Consider the following 18,509-nt stretch of genomic DNA (forward strand, 5'->3'; position numbering starts at 1 on the left):
CAATAACATGTATACTGTACACACACACACACACATAAAAGAGAGAGGACAGTTCTATCTCCCATTCTACTGGGATGATTGACGAAATTCAACTTGCGTTTTTCATCTCTCAAAAGCACGTATTAGATTTATAATATAGGTATTTTTTTTTATAATATAGGTATTTTGACACAGAATCAGACTCTTTCTGAAATAACATGCCAATTTTTTTCCATATTTCCATTTTACAACTCAAATTACGCCAAACTACCAAGTTTTGTAAAAATCACACAAGTATTAAAAAATTAGCTCTCAAAATTTTAGCTCCTGAATGTTAATAGAGTTTGGTATATATTTATTAATCTCTTTTTTTATTAAACTTATTTCATTTTCCCTTTCACATTTCGAAATTCAGGTTCATTCCAAATAAAATTCACCTTTTTTTTAAACAATTTATTTTTAAAATTTGAATTTTTAAATAACTTTTCAAAAAATCTGAAGTACAAGCTATAAAATTTTTACCATCATCTTAAAGTAGATGTATTTCTAAGCATACCTGAAAAAAATTGCAGTTTTTTTGTTCAAAATTTCTGGAGATGTGCATGAATTTATATACCGACGCATTTTGAAATTTGGCACGTATGCTGAAAGAGATAAAACATCAAATGTGGTTTACATACTTTGCTAAAATTATTTGAAAGAAGGAACGATGAGACTTTTTTCCACGCTCCGGCATAATGGAAGGGAAAATTAGTTGCCACATATTATTAAGTTCACCAAGTGAATTATATTTGTGGCGCAGATTGATAAAATTGTGGCAAGATAAATTTTTGAATTTCTCTGTAAATGCTGCACCAAATTGTACAAAATTTGATATCTAGGCATAATTTGAGTCGTAGAATCAGAATATGGAAAAAATTGATATGTTATTTCAGAAAAGTCTGATTTTATGTCACAATACCTATGTTAGAACAATAATATATAAATCTAATATACAATCTATATATAGCCTAAGTCACTTTTTCAAGACATGAAAAACTCAATTTGACTTTTCTGAATCGGCCCAGTAGAATGGGAGATAAAGAACATTCCCCCCTCTTTTTTTGCGCAGTGAACACTAGAACAGAACACTCCTAATATAGCAGAAATTTCCCGAGCAGACTTTTTACATCCTCGCGGTGAAAATAAAATTTGCAAATATTCTAACTCAACTTGTCTGGGAATTACAAGCTCAACATCACTGGCCGGAACCAGAATTAAGGGGGATGTTCAGGTATTTCGATCATAAAGTGCACAACTACAGTAAAGTCCCTAAACATTTAAATCAATTCCACAGTTTATATATGAAAAGCACAGGTTTCATATTAGGAAAGGTTAATTTTGTAATCTAAACTGGCTAATTTATAATACCGGACCAACAGATATTTATCTTATGCCTTTTCTAGAGATTTATCCTTTAGCTTATACAACAACATACTTGCCAACCTATGACACTCAAAAATCAGAAGATTTTTCACAATGTTAAAAAGACTTTTTAAATGATAAAAATATAGTTTTTAATAATGAATTAACTTTAAATAGTTACTAAGTCTTAAATGCAAGCAAAACAAAAATACCTTAGACATAAAAAACATTTTTATTACTTTCATCGTTTAAAAAAAAAGGCACTTTAATCAGTTTTCATACAAATGTTATGGACAGTGGCAGATTTTGCTCTCGTTAAGAAAGAAACTTCATAATTTTGTTCATAGCAATTGCCACGTAGGCCTGCTTTCGCTAATAAAAGTTTTTCTAATGTGTCATCACTAATATTAGATCTAAATTTAGTTCTCGTTTTCGCAACAACACTGAAAATCCTCTCACACTCGACATTACTATGGGGAACTGTCAAGATGGCCAACATAATTCTAGAGAGTTCACTATATTTTAAAATTCCATCAGCACCTTTCAATTTTCCAATTAACCTCCACTGGGTGTCAATCCTAGCTGATTTTATAACTTCATCCACGTTTTCTAATTGTAAACTGCAAAACTGCGACTGAAGTATATCAGTAGCAACATCAATATCATCATCTTTCATGACTAAACGAATCTGTTCAAAAAGTACCTTATATAAGAAAAAGACGCATTTGCTAGAGCAGAAATATCAGCAACTTTAGCATGCAAAATCACTTCATCGTTGACTGGAAATTTATGTAGTGTGTAATCACATACTCGACAGAAGTAACTTCTAACATGAAGATAAAACTTACTTTTGTTTTCTTCTGAAAGTTCTTCCACTACTTTTGTAGTTGCAGCTCCTATTACCAAATCTTCATCTTTCTTCTGATTTTCTATTTCACCATAAATCACATCATATATAGAATTACAAGACAAAACACAGACTGGTTTTACAAACTTTGATAAAATGTCTTTAAACGGATCACAAATCATTGATTGCAAAACATGAATTAATGGAATTCTGCTTTGTAGAATTGTGTTCAGAACATCGAATGCTGGCAAAATGAATTGTAAAAAAAAAGCAAAAAGCTTTGTTAAGGTCCGAAGAAGAAAACATAAATATTCGTTCTTCACAAGATAAACTTACAGTAATCGGAAAATGTTTCGTGTGTTGAGCAATTTTTTTTTTTTTTTGAGAGAAATTTGTATCAGCTTTACACTTATATTTTGCAGTATTATATTGAGAACTGCCAGTTGAATTGCTGAATGATGCAGAAATTACTTTATTTTTCTCAAACCCATTTTTAACAATGGAAGTAGTAACTACATCTTCATTTACTTTAGGTACTTTAAAACTTTCAATAGAGCCTTTTATCTTAACTCTCCAAGCATTTACTTCTTTAAAAAATGCAAGAAGGGGGTTCCATTGATCGAGGATTCTAAATAAGCATTTCTTTAAAGACAACCAGCGTGTACACACGTTTCAAAATTTTTCTCATTTCAGTATTATGCAGCTGTTGGAACTGTTTCAATTTTTCCTTTCTTTTAGAACTCCTTTCAAGATAATAATAAATATCAACAATGTGTTCATCCACATTTAATGGTAAAGAAGCTGCCCTTTTTTCAGCTGCTAAATTTAAGAGGTGACAGGTGCACCTTAATCTGCAAATCTGAATTTGCCTTTCTTAAGATGCCTGCAACACCAGTCATCAAGCCTACTATTACTGGTGCATTATCGGCACCAAGCGCTAAGCAATTATCCAGAGGGACTGCATTTTATTTTAAAGTTTTAATAATTAGCTGTGCTAGATTAAAGCCTGTAGAATGTCCTAAAGTGGGGGCAGAAAGTAAACTGCACTCAATTTCTGAAGACTCTGGATTAAAAAAAGAAACAACAATTGGATACAGTTTTGAATTGGTATTATTGCCTCCATCCGTAGTAGAGAGGCAGAACGGAGCTGTTTTAATGCAATCAATAACTGAAGATTTATTTTTCAAACCCATTTCTTTAACAATTGCACCTGTTTTGGTCCTTGCACTTGAGTATTTCTTAGCGATTTCACTATCGGGAAACATTTCTCTAAATAAAGCTGCAGCGTGATCCCATGCATTCAGTGGCAGGTTTGTGCTCCAGTAAAAAGGCAGAGAACAGACATTCTGCATTAATCACTTTTTGGTCTTTTGTTTCCGAAGAAAAATTTAATTTTTCGTTTTTTCAAAACAACTCATATTGTCCTTGTGTTTATGTGTACGCACAGGTTTGAGAACATCTGCCCTTCCACCAAGCAAAATCAAAAAATCGCAACGACAGATGGTACACATCGCAAATTTATTACATTTCCTTGAAGAAATAATGGAAGGAAAGTCAACTGTGTACGATTTTTGAAACGTGCACGAGTATTTCACCTTTCTCGCAGACATATCAAAAGACGATAATTTCTAAAACTATTTCCTAAAGGCACGTGTAATCGCACAACTCAGGACAAGATGAACGAAATAGCGAAAGAACATCCAAAGAACGGCCTTGAGCTTGCTTTATGCTCATTAGCTAATATATGCCAGATGACACGCAGTGGAGCTCGATGCCCATTGGAGAACTGGAGAACGACGTTTCTGGATACGTATGCTGTCAATCACAAAGCAGAAATTCTCATCTGATTCGCAAGGTTTCATTTTAGATACAATCTAGAGAAAATTCAGTTGCTTTAAGACGTCCCAAATCACTTTTTTTTGTTCATATAACGAAATTCATTATTCATTAAGCCAAGTTCCATAAAAATCGTGAGAAATATTAAGAATAAGAAAAAGTCGGGAGAAATATATCGTAAATCGGGTTGGCGGGAGAGCGGTCGAAAATCGGGAGTTTCCCGCCTAAATCGGGAGAGTTGGCAACTCTGCAACAGTTAAAACAAGTTTTTGTATTAGTTATATGTTTATATTCTGGTGATATGCAATAAAAAAGATTATTCATGCAAATGTCTTCAACACCTCAAGAAAGTGTTTGTTTTCAGTGCACAGCTTTCATAGCCTGGCAAAAAATATATGCAGCAAACCCTTGTTGAAAGCAGATTTGTGGAATACAATTTTGTATCATTTTAATCACATCCGTTCGATTCGTCCAATACAAGAATTTCATTCACATGTAGGTCAACATTCATTCATAAGTAGATAATGTTTGCCAACATTAGTTCTCTCAGAAACTATTGATGATTTTCAAAGATTACTATTGATTGAAAATTAAAGAAATCTTACAAATTACAAAAGCTACTGGAGGTCACGGATTTTCAGATATGGAAGAGCTAAACAAAGAATTCAGAAATTGTAAATGATAAACTGGAATACCTCATATTTGCTGACTTAGAAAGCAGCAATAAAGACAACGGTTAACTTACAAGAAGTTAAAATTAATTGTTAAAAGCCCAGCAATGGAGATTGGAAAAAGTTAAGGACATTTCACAAGAGGCATTGAACGTGCCCGAGCTCCTTTTCACAAAAGTTGCATCAGTTAATGTCCCATGATACAGTCGCCAGATTAAAAAAAAAATTCCATTTCAGCAGTTACATATTCTGTCAATAGCATTTCTTTAACCAGTCAACTGTGATTGACGAGTATACTCGTTACGGAGAAACAGTACTCTTTTGGGTATTGACGAGTATACTCGTCATGCATATATTATGTTAATGAAATGGAAAGATAAGAGGTTTATTTAGCAAGTACAATAATGTACATAATGACAATGTAATAGAAACAGAGAAAAGAAAAATAATAATGAAACCGGAGCTAGTGATTGATTTTAATAAAAAATGGGTAGAGTGGATACGAGTGATGGAATTATCATAGCATACTCCACAGCAAGAAAAAGACTCAAAAAGTACTACAAAAAGATATTTCTCCATTTCTTAGACATTTCGTGTCTGAATGCATTCATATTATATAAAAAAATTATGGAACATTATCGCGTAACTACTTTTTGTTCAAATTTATTTAAGACACTTTTACGATGTATCCAATTGAAAGAAATAAATAGACAAACTCGACCATTTAGACCCAATATAAAATATAAGCAAATTAGGAGAGAATCATGTTCTGGATTATATACACGGAGCATCGGGGGAAAAGCAACCCTACGTGAAGGCATTCGATTTGCAAAGTCCCATTGTGTATAGTACCCTGTTTTGCTGAATATCACTCCATAGCAGGAATTTAAATTCTTACTTTTATATGTATAATATTTAATTTAATTGATTGCATTTTTAGTTTAATATGTATGTAACATATGCTTATGTTAACCAAATAAGTAAATATTAGTAATAAAATTTTCAATTTTATAAAATAAACCCATCTTTTTCATTTAATATCTTACCAGTGCAACTTACTTTGTGATTGACGAATATACTCGTCATGGCTCGACGCTGGCAATACAAAACGGTGCGCACTCTTAAACAAGAGCACCACAGTTAACTCGTTAAGTTATAACAATATTCAAGTTTAAATTATGCATATTGTATGCATATGGGTTCGTAAATGATTGAATGCACGGAGAACCAGAAAACTGATGTTCTCTTCGAGCATATATACAGGATGGTTATAATTAAAGTGACCTTATTCAGACTACTCTAGAACCTATTTTGAATTTTGGTGAAATATGGTATATATGTTACATGGACCATGGAGGAAACTACACTGAAGTGCCACTGAATTAAGGATAACAAAATATCGAGTAGGGCCTCCTCTGTCCTTGATAATGGCTGCCAAATGACGAGGCATGGATTAAATAAGTTTGCAGAAGCAGTCCACGGGAATCTCAAAACATCTTATAGAGTTACCCATAATTCAGGAAGAGGCTGTAGTATTATGCAGTGTTGTTTCAACCTGCCTCCAAAGCATCCGAAAGGTACTCGGTAGGATTTAAGTTGGGACTGCGAAGTCAGAATGTTCTTCCAAACATGCAGTAACCACCCGAGACTTGCGAGAGGTGCAGTTATCTTGCTCAAGTACTCAATTTCCATGTGAATGACAGGACAATATAAATGGAGGGAGATGAGATCGCCCAGCAACTTTACGTACCAAATCATACTGAAATAGGTTGGTAAAAGTATCAAGGATCTCAAACACTGCCAAGAACAAACACCCCAGACCATTACTGAGCCAACATGCCTTGTGCAGTTCCAACCTGACATGCAGGTTCATTGCTTTCATACGCCTAACCGACTATTCTCGCCTCCCACCCTTGTAAAGTAGTCGCAATTGAGACTCGTCAGTCCATGCTACTCATTTCCAGTTCTGTAGAGTCCATGCTCTGCATTCTCTTGCCCAAGTAAGATGTGCAGCTAGATGGTATGCATTGAGCAATAATACTTTCGTGGCTCTATGGCTTCCGAAACCCATATGGTGAAGGGAGCATTGCACGATTCGTTTACCAACTATACGACTGCCAACTTAATTCAAGTGGATGATAATTTGAGCTAATTTTTGGCTTTGTATGCTATGTACAACACGTCCCTCTGTAATTTGCCCGATTACTAATCCCCCCCCACCATCCATATATTCTAGGTATACTTGACACTGAAGACCTTGAAAATATTAGCCCTTTGATGATTTCAAAAATTGAATGGCCCATATGTCGAGCGCCTATTATCTGCCCTCAACTGAAGATGTTTAATTGTTTTACCCTTACTGGCAATTGAAATGACTGATTAACAACCACAGCACTAGTTATATATGCAGTTACCACAAAGACTTCACATGAGCATAAAAATGACACACAGTGCAAAATTTGTATAGCCATGTCTATCCTTAATTCAGTGGCACTTCAGCATATTTCTGTAATAAATAGGTTCAAATTTTGACATCAGAGAGAATAATAACCCCTAAAGAAGGACAAAAAAATCTGCCAGAACCATTAAAATTTATTCAATTACAGAATGTTCTCAATGTCTGCTCCATTGACATCAATTATGTACTGAAAGTGCATTACAGCACATTCAATGTTAGCATAAAGTAACTCTCGAGGGATTTCAGAAAGATGGTGAGTAACGCAAAGTTAGCACGAAGCAGTTCTTTTACTTGGTGCCCAATGTGAGAAGTTGCTCTATCTTGCATGAACACAGTGGTCTACTTACATTTACTATTCTTGTAAAGCAGGATGATTTGCCGTTGAAGGAGTTCACTATACCCTGCACTTGTGACAGCACGTTTCACCCTGAGGAGCAAGCGTCTCGGAGAAACATGGTCTGAGGATAAAATCAGCAGTAAATCCACACCATGTTGTCACAATCAGAATGCAGTGATTATTGGTGCAGGACATTAGGATGTGAAGTACCCCATATGCAGCAATTTTGATTATTCACAGCTTTATCTAAAGAAACGTGTGTTTTATCTGACCATGGAATTTTCCAAGGCAATAAGTCATCAACATTCATTCTCGGCAAAAGTCAGCAAGCAAATTCAGAGCGTTTGATAGTCTTAAGGTTTTAGCATTTGCACCAAGTGGATCTTGCACGGATACCATTTTAAAATGGATCACATAATTTTTTGTATTGTTGACCAAGGAGTCGTCAACTCATGTGACTCCGATCGAGCACTTGCTGAATAATAGCGGGAACTGGAGGCTCTTTCAAACACAGCAGTAGCGACGTCTTTGACAGTTTCATTCGCAACCAGTTTTCGTCCTCTTCCTGGCAACATTCATCTACAGTCTCTTCAAATTTTAAAATCATTGTCTATAAACCATTCTTCGACATGAATCCTTTCAATAATTTCTTTAAACTACGATATTCACACAATGCAGCTACGCTATTGCTGCCGTTCTGATACGACAGTTTTACCAGTAAAGCTCGATCTTTCTGTAAGGGCATGATTAACAATGACAAAGGCACACAGAATGATTTTCTGGCTCTGACTGCAAGTCTCTTTATAGGTTTGACTAATTCTCATAAGGAATTTTTGAAAATTGCCATCTGGTGTTATAAATTTGAACTTTTTACTACAGAAATCCATATAACATATATAAAAGTTTCATCAAAATCCGAGAGGCAAAACTGGTTCTACAGGGGTATGAATAGGGTCACTAATTATAACTACACTGTAATTTTCTTCAGGCCACCGTTCTCAAAATTACTGGAAAAAAAAAAAAAAAAAAGAGCTGGATATGGTTAGTTACACATACAAATCAATTACAGTACCACTTATACATGGACTGGACCAAAATGTTGCCAAGTTCGGCACTTAGCAATATCTTACCATCTTTATGAGAAGGCCATTTACTCAATGTTAAATAGACTTGCCCCCACAAACTTATTTTTCTAGCAATGCTTCGTTTTTTCAGCCATTTCATGTTAATCTATACAAAATTCATAACAATAAATTTGTTAATGAAACCCAACAGTTTTTATACAGAAAGTTAATTTTGCAGAATGAGATTTTACTGTATGCACAATGTACTGATGACATAACCCCGGCATTTAGAGACTGTATAGTCACTTGATGGAAATATTTCTTTTAAGCCTTGACAAAAAGACATGCTGTGAAATTTATAATACAATATTGGAAATTTCCTACTGTTTGTCTCAATCACTTTGAATGGCTTATTTTAAACTAAGTTTATATAGCTGTATTGGTAATCTTATATTAACTTGTTTAAAAACTGCATCTAGTATTAAAACGAAGAAAATATGGACAAAAATTATACTGAAATTAAATTTACTAAACACTTCCACTGTGCCATCAACTAATTCGATATAAAACATTTATCTATTACTTTCCAAAGACAATGCAAACACTGCAAAAGCAAGAAAGTTTATAAATGCTGAATTATATGAAAATAAGTAAATGGTAAATTCCAAATCTAATTTTCCACAGCTAAAATATGTAACAACTAATAAATTACCTCAGCAAACATATTCAAATGTCTGCGATGACACAGAAAGTTAAAGACAGGAAGGGGTTTTGCTCTAATGAATTGCAACTGTACAAGATCTACATAGAAGTTTACCTATTCCAGAAATCAAAATGCTGTTGAAACATGTTTTAAAGGGAAGAAAATTTTTTACATTACTCATCTGATTTTGCCCCATTTGAGCATAATTCAGATTACACTAAGATTACTCATAAAAGTAATTTTACAATTTTTAATTTTGTTCTCAATAAAATATAAAAGTTTGGAAAGAGATGGCATCAAAAATTAATATTTCCCGTAACAAATTTTAAGACTAAAGGGTATAGGAAGACTCAAAATTAATAAATCCTTAGCAGTGAACTTAATTATTGTTCAATATATCCATAACAAGATCTAAATTCAAAATATCATTGAAATTTTAACTCATTTATATGCAAAAATAAATTAAAACTTTGATTAACATTAAAGCAATGCAGGCTGAAAATTTTGACAATGGTAAAAACTTGAGCCTGAAGACTTAAAGCAGTTCTTTTAACATTCCTTATTTTTCTGCAATTTTTATACATGCGAGATTATTGTAAATTATGTTTATCTGATGCTTCTGCTAAAGCTTAGTGCATTATTTTATTATAAGGAATTAAATTACTAATACGTGAATTTCGAATAAATTTTTTCAAAATAATGGCAGTGAATGGTGATCTATTTTTATCAGTCCTAAGTGAGTCAACATTACATGAACAGGTAGGTAAATTAAAACTGGACAGGTAAAATTCCAGAAGCTTTTAAAATAATTTTAATTACTGCACTGAGGAGTAATAGATAATAAAGCAGATTTCAAACTGAACAGGAAAATTTAGTGATTAATTATACATGCATAAATAAAATTTAAAGATAACTTGCCAGAGCAAACCAAATTTCGACATAAGCCAGCTCGAAAGTCATGGAAGACACGATTACGATGCTGCTGCGACATCCTTGCATGTATGTAATAACATGAATATCCCAATTCAGTAATTTTCTTAGCAAGTAGTTCAACCCGCTGTGTAGAGTTGCAGAAAATTATTGATTGGTTTATTTGAAGCTGAAAAATATAATTTTATTAGAGTATAATTCACAATTCCATGTAATATCTCTAAATTTCTATAATGGTAGTAAAAAACTTACCCTTACATAAAAACTTGCTTCATTAAAATTTTTAAGATAACTAAAAGAAATATTCTATTCCACGCATTAAGATAAAAACTTTAAATTAAAACTTTTTAAAAACACTTATTATATAAAAAGATTAACTAGATTTCAATGTAATCGATGAAAACAATCTTAAATCCCCACCACATATGCTTCCACTACACGGGACTGGACATCAAAAAGAACATTTCTCAGAAGCCTTACATTTCAGTGAAACCTACATAGCTAGGTTACCATTTTCACTTACTAATCGATTATTGCTCAGACTGGGATCATGTGATCCTTCAGAAGCAGGACTTTCGTCCGATTTGTTGATCCTTACTCGGGACAGAAATGCAGACGGAACATTTTTGTCGAAGTTTCGAAATATCCCGTGTAGCCGGCACATCGCTTTCAGCGGAACTGTTTCTTCTAGGAATTCTCCAGTTTAAACCAATGCTACCAGAATCTTTGGAAAAGTTCTGTCTAGTGGGGACCATCACTAGATATGATAACCCCCTTACACATCACACAGTACAGAGCTCACTTCACCATCATTAAAAAATATACTGTTGACACCAATTACTCAAACTTACAGCTTTTACATAAATCAAGAGGGAAATTTTAGATATATTGAAACACATTAAGAAAAGGACAAAAGCATACAGAAATTCATATGAAAAGGCTTCCCCGAGATTTGATATTCGGATTAAAAATTTAATGAGCAAGACATAGAAAGTTAACCTTATTGCCATGTCACATCTGAGGAAACAGCAAAATGTAAGCAGCTTTTATTTAAAAATCTTTTATATAACAGTTCAATGATATACAAAGTGACTATTTTTTTTTTACACATAAGAACAAGTTTTAGTTCAATGAGTTAATTTTGAATGACAAATCAAGGACTCTTTCCCACTCCTGTAGAAGAGAGCTTTTTAACTATTGAATTATTTCTGGGGTTGATCAGCAACTAGCAATGCTATTCTCTAGGATGTTCCAAACATGTTCTATTGGGTTCATATTTAGGAAACATTCTGGCCAATCCTTCATCAAAAAGGAAATTGTCGACTAATTTAACACTGCGGCCTGGCACTATCATCCATGAATATGAATTCATCCCAGATTGCTGCCGCATAAAAAGCCACAACAGGTCTCACATTTCATCACTATATTGCTGAGCCATTAGCTTTCCGTTTCCTGTAATGTGGTGGTTGGTGCAGCCATTGACATAAATATTGGCCCAGATCATCATCCCACCTTCACCAAACTGGACACTTTCTTACACAAATGCAGAAGTATTCTGTGTACCAGGTTCTCTCCAGAACGAATGAGAATCCACCTTGTCAGGTTATATACTAAAATGGGACTTGTCTGTAGATATTGTTCTAGTCACCTCTTTTCCATCTTCTGCAAACAGCAAGGTGGTCCTGTATCAACGAAACACAAATCACAAGTCTATGAGCATACACACCCACATCGTAAAGTCTGTTTAGAACAGCTAGAGTCAAAACTCTGGCATCAGCAACATCCTTTTAACATGCTGTTGCAACAAGGGGGTGTTCATAGTGCACCATCTTATGGCTTCCATAAATCTAAAGCATAATCTGGAAATAACAATGAGAAACTCTTCATGCTTCTGCTACAACGGATGTCTGACCCATCCCTAGTCCTTCAGGCTATTGATTCAGCTAAGTCATCTTGCCCAGACATCATATTCACCAGTTACAAAACATTCAATGCATATCAATTTTTTAAATCTCCTTCTACAGAAGGAAGGTTACAGGTCGCTTTTCACTCAATGTCTAAAATGTGTAGTTTTCAACGTCAGATAAAATCTGCATCATCCCAACATTGTAAATGTTATAATTTTCAGTTTTTAACCTCTATTTATATCAATCTGAAAATTAAAAGTGAGTAGCAGTAAAATTTATATAACTTGACAATTCAAAATGAGTGATCAAATGATCAAGTTAGTGTTACGATGCAAACGAATCAAGCTAGACCAAAAATTCTCTTAAGTCTTTATAGATTGGAATACAGTTCTAAATATGGAAATCTAGTATTTGTAAACATTATATTGCTATAGAGCTAAAGGTTTGGAAGTGTTCAGAAACTTAAATTGTTTTGTACTGAAAAAATCTTAATAAAAATTGCAATAAATTCACATGCTGAAGAAAAAATAATACATTCTGATTATCTGTAACCTCCCACAGTAATGTTTTGCAATTTAATTTTATGCAAAGCAAGAGCCATTTTCAATATAGCAGTGCAATATGAATTCTATGTAAAAGCAATCAATACATTGAAAAGGGAAAAAACATCCATAATAAAACTATTTACAGGGTTCACAGCCACATTTTAGTTAAAAAAATAAGCACCTATAAGCACTTTTCAAGCACATTTTAAGAAAAAATATAAGCACCCGTTTAATTGCATTATACAAACTGCATAACCTTAAAAATTAGACTCTTAATTTAAAATATGAGAAATGCAGTATTTATTAAGAGAGAATAAACATTACCTCAACCATGGAAAATACTTACTTTTTTTTAAAATTTTAAATAACAGTTCAATTTACAGAACTAGTTTACAATGAGAGAAAAAAAAAAACTATGCAGAACTAAACTATATTACAAGATTTAATGATGAAATTTCAGTTCAAAATAGAGGAAATAAATAATAATAAGGCATATTTATTCTATTCGCTTTGAACTTAATAATAAATACAATTTATTTTTCCACTCTTATTGATATTTAACTAATTTAAATCTAAATTCTGAACATTTTCTAAATTTTCATCGTATATCAGTTTTCCATTAACAGATATTGCAAGCAAAGTAATTTAAATAAAAAAAGAGGAATATTTCTGAAATCAGAAGACAGAAATTTGCTTCATCCTTTAACAGTAAAAGCTTAACTACCCACCTACTTGAAAATTGGCAAATATTCGGACAGCGGAGCGTAACTTGAAAAAGAGGAGAGGAGGGGGATTTCGATATGTGCAAGTTCCGTTGGTTTGTTTCATATAAAAACAAACCAACGGAACAGAAAAATATTCTGCTCTGCAAGCACAGGAAAACTCTTAAGTGTTCATAAACAAATCTGGGACCGAACATCAAAATTAATTATCTCTGCAAAATATCGCAAACGTTATTACGCAATACGTGCGCCATAATTCTTCCCTACATGATATTACGCAATCGGATTCAACAGCTGCTGGCATTGGGAGAATAAAGAACTAAAGAAAGGAAAAGAAAGACTTAACAATCTGGGGTGTTTTTCATTCTGATTTTCAACAGACTGCACTAAATTTCTAGAATAGAATCATCCTTCGCTTGGGTTGGTAGACCGTAGAACTTTTAGTCCTATTCAAACCAGATTGGAAAGTGACAAAACAAAAAAAAAAGTCTGTTGCTTGCTTTGCAGCGAACTATAACAGTTTCAATATTCAAGATTTTGCGGAAAAAGGGGAGAACCTCCCAACATTCGTACTGTATAATGTATTGGCCAAAAAAATGAAATTATTTTGACTATTAAATTACTTTCCCTTTATTTAAGCCATTCCGAATATTATTCCTTAGAAAGCTAGTGTTAAAACACAACCATTTTTGGAAGTTTACTATACTTCAGCAGTTACTGCAACTATGTTATTATAAACATCCATACATATGCTCATAATATAAGCATAACGAGCATGATAAACATGAATATGAACTGACCAAGCGGAACGAGAATGCAGATTATTAAGATCTTGATAGAAATTCAAACGTGTGTAGTATTTGGGTGGGAGGAAAAGAATGCCGAATGTACCGGAATTTTCAACTGCTTTCACAATTCTTTGACCAACAGAATGACGGGCACCTGTCTGTACTCTCCGTGCAGACCAAAGGTTATGTTAATGCAGAAAAAGGGGGAAAAGCTATTTCCAGGAGTATGATTCACCATCCGACATTCCATATTAGGAAGAAAAGTTTTTTTTTTTTTATTTAGTTTCGGCTTTGGTATGGGGAAAAATTGCACTTTCATTAAAAAAAAAAAAAAGCAAAAGTAAGCACCTATAAGGGCCTTATTATTTTATTTTCAAATATAAGGACTTATAAGCACTTATAAGGACGTGCACTAAATACGAATTAATGACATTATCAAACAGCCCCCACTTAAAACTTGGACATTATAAGAAGTTATACATAAATTAATGTTTGAGGATCAAACAGATCCATGAATGCATTAGCAATATTATGATAATACTTACCTTTGAAAACAATGTATTTAAACAATGGACTTTCTGCCTCTCTTGCACAAAAGCATAATACTGTGTTACTCCTTTTAAAGTTAGCTCATCCATAAGATTTATTTCATAGGGATCTGACAAATGCTTCCGCTTGAAGAAATTTGAAGAGTACATAAAATTATAAAATCCATTTTTATTTCAATGGAGTTACAATACTAAGAAAATAATATACACAAATAAGTATAAATTAAAATAGCTATCACAGTAATTCTCAGCATCATTATAATATTTTCTTTATCTCATGCATGCCTTTCACCATTGCTAGACTATCATTCTTTCAAACATCTACCAGAATGATTCACCAAGTTTGACAGGATTGTCACCATATTCATAGTCAGGGAGATTTCATTATCTCCCAAGATGTTTTACTCTCAAATGTTTAAGAATGTCTATGCATTCCAGATATAAATGCAGGTTTTCCCCTTTCTGAAATCTTGTAAAATGCTAAATATAGGCTTTTAATAGTCAAAGCTAGTGATAAATAACCTTTTATAGTATTTAAGGAAAATCTTTCCCCCTTTTTTTTTTTTTTTTTTTTTTTTTTTTTTGAAAGGAGGCACTTATATTATTCGACGTGTTTTTATATTTAGGTTAAAATAACATGCCAAATGATGATATGAGAAGTCTAACAAGAATCAGTGTAATATTTATAAATTCAGCAGGGCTAGTTTCAATAGTTTAACTACAGAACCATCAAAACCAGTTCCTACAAAATTTACTTCTCTAATGTTTTTATGGTCCACATAAAATATGTATATAGTTTAATGAATTATAAAGAACAACAATGGAATCTAAAATGGTGTAAATCCAATTAATTTTATTAATGTCAAAAAAGTTCAGTCACATTCAATACAGAATGTACAAAAATGGAAGAATTTTTTAATAGGAAAAAGTAACCTTTTAGAACAAACTAAACTGCTTGTAGTACTTCTGTATTAGCGTATGCCTAGTATATTGTTAATGTATGTGCTAACAGAAGTATTAGTGTAAACCAGTGGTCAAGTTTAAATAAACTAACAGATTTTATTAGTACCATTAATGCACAATGGTACTAGTTTCATTTAAATTTCACGAATGTGGCAATTATAGGAAACAGAACAGTAGGAAAATTAAGTCGCATGCATGCCACTATTCAACTTGTGTACTTCATCAATAGACAAAAACGATGCATCTTGAGTAGGAGGGCAGGTTTTCATTACTAGAAAAGCATTTAAGAGATTTGGAACCAATGTTGCAAAATTAGAAACTTAAATGATTACTTAAGTTAGAAAAATTACTTTTATCACAATACACGCCTATTTGATTTCTTTAATGCAAATGACAAAGTAACAATTTAATTTTAAACTGCGGGCTAAAAGATACTGCTAATTTAAAGGAAAAAGACAATGTAGTTTGATTAGCTTACGATGTAATTGACTACATTAATACCTTAAAAAACCAATAATTCTACACAGATAAGCATAAAAAACATTGATGGGGTAAAGAAAGAATTAAGAAAAGAAACAAAAAATAAATGAAATTTGGTATGCGTGTTTATACTTCTAAAAAATTGTGTCTATTTAAATTTTGTGCTAGGACTGTAAATGTGGCACTAACAGTTCCACTATGAACATGTATATCAGGTTTGCTTTAACCTCTTGGCCTACAAGATATCTGCCAATTGCGCGAGCTACGGTAAACAAGAAAGTCAGTCGCACGCCATGCCATTCAACTGTTCAGCCGTGTACCCGAATTGGCGCAAAATGTATACTTTTCATGACATATATTTCAGTGTAGCAAAAGGAACTGAAATAATAAACAATGTTTAGATACAAGTAGTAATTTTAAGACATATAGGGTGTAATCAATCAACTGATCAGTTGACAAAAATAATTGCATGTTGGGTACAAGTTTTTTAATTCTTTATAATTTAAATTATATTATTAATAATTTAAATTTATTTATAATTTAAATTATATTAATTTAAATTATATTTGAAACGTGTGAATGTAACAAAGCTTTACGTGGAACTAACGTAACAGATCATCCAGTTTCGTGAGAAACAACTGGAAAAAAAATACTGACATTAATATTCAATGTAGGGAAGGAAACATATTCGATGTAGAATAACTCCAATTGCTTGTTCTAATAATAATATGTGGCCTTTTATGCACAAATTCCTTTCCATGAATCAGACTTGCAGCTTTTTTTATAGAACAAATTCTTTACCCAGAGCCAGACTCGTGGTTATAAGCCAAAGGGTATTTAGATTCTAAGACTCAAATTATGCCAATATACCAAGTTTGTTTGGTACAAATCACACAAGTAATTTTTAAAAAATTAACTTGCAAAATTTAAACTCCTCAATGTTACTCGAGTTTGGTATATATTTATTAATTTCTTCTTTTTTTTATTAAACTTTATTCTTTCTTTCACTTTTCGAAATTCAGGTTCACTTCAAATAAAATTTAGCCTTTTATGATTAATTTTTAAAATTTGCATTTTAAGATAATTTTCACAAATTTTTCAAAAAATGTGAAATTATAATCTTTAAGATTTTCATCATCGTAAAGTAGATGTATTTCTAAGCATACCTGCAAAAAATTAGCTTTTTTATTCAAAATTCCTGAAGATATAAGTGAATATATATACTTACACGTTTTGAAATTTGGCACATTTGTTGAAAGCAATAAAACATCAAGTGTGATTTAGAAACTTTACCTAAAATTATTTGAAAGTAAGAGCAATGAGACTTTTTCCCCCCGCTAATGCACAATGTAAAAAGGTCGGCACAACATGCCTTTTTTTTTTTTTTTTTTTTTTGCTCTGACATAATGTGGAAGGGAAAGGAAAATTGGTTGCCATATATTAAGAAGCTTGCCAAGTGAATTATTCTTGGCACAAACTGTGAACGCACTATAAAGTTAGTTAGCGTTATTTATTAATGAGATTGTATGCAGTAAGTTGATGTTAGTCAAGAATGCCTTCAAGAAGCCATTAACAACAGCCCAGCGAGTTTGAACAAGGTTGTAATACGGCTACGAGAAGGTGGACTTTAAAAGAATAGTGCAGAAAGACTTATGTATTCACAGTGTACGACTGTTGGCAACAGTGATCAAGGGAAGTTACAGGCAGAAGTATGGGTTCCAGGTGGCCGCTGTTCGGTGTAAGGCTATAATGCATTGTAGCCATCTGCTACATAAATTAGAACTGCAGTTAGCACCACAGTGACACAACAACCTGTTATAAATTTGTTACTTTAAGACAGGTTCAAACCAGAGTCATGTAGCATGCATTCCACAGACTCCACACCACTGCTATTTATGTGACATTAAAGTCATTGGAGAAAAAGCACAGATTGTTGTGTTTTCTGATAAAAGCTAGCTCTGCATTAGTGCTAGTGATAGCCTTGTGTTCGTTAGAGGGCAGATGAGCTCCTGCAACTACCTGTCCGAGGCCTAGACACACTGAACATACATGGGAAAATATTGACTGGGAAGCTATTTCGTATGACAGCAGGAGCACTCATGTTTATTCCATGCACCCCGACTACAATTCTGCACACCAGTCTGATGATTCCACCTGTTTTGCTGCCACTCGTGATTAGCATTTAACAGGGTTTTTCCAACAGGATGACGCTTACCCTCATATTGCTGTTGTTGCTCTACAGTGTTTTGACATGTTACCTACGCCTGCTAGATCATCAGCTGTTTCTCCAGTCTAGCACTTATGGGACATCACTGAACATTTCTAGC

General features: G+C 33.1%; 1 protein-coding gene across 2 annotated transcripts in view; it reads right to left on the reverse strand.

Annotated features, from left to right (window-relative positions):
• Positions 1-18,509, reverse strand: part of me31B (ATP-dependent RNA helicase me31b) — a 70,273-nt gene that overhangs the window by 18,118 nt on the left and 33,646 nt on the right. For both annotated transcript variants that reach the window (XM_035354260.2, XM_085825270.1), the window contains exons 8-9: positions 14,737-14,865; positions 10,218-10,398 (exon numbers count right to left, since the gene is read on the reverse strand). In XM_035354260.2, the coding sequence (XP_035210151.1) occupies positions 10,218-10,398; positions 14,737-14,865 (310 nt within the window). The remainder of the gene's footprint in view (positions 1-10,217; positions 10,399-14,736; positions 14,866-18,509) is intronic.

The sequence above is a fragment of the Stegodyphus dumicola genome, chromosome 10 (assembly GCF_044657685.1).
Source record: "Stegodyphus dumicola isolate Sdum_Otavi_A_Nest chromosome 10, ASM4465768v1".
Classification (NCBI taxonomy): domain Eukaryota; kingdom Metazoa; phylum Arthropoda; class Arachnida; order Araneae; family Eresidae; genus Stegodyphus; species Stegodyphus dumicola.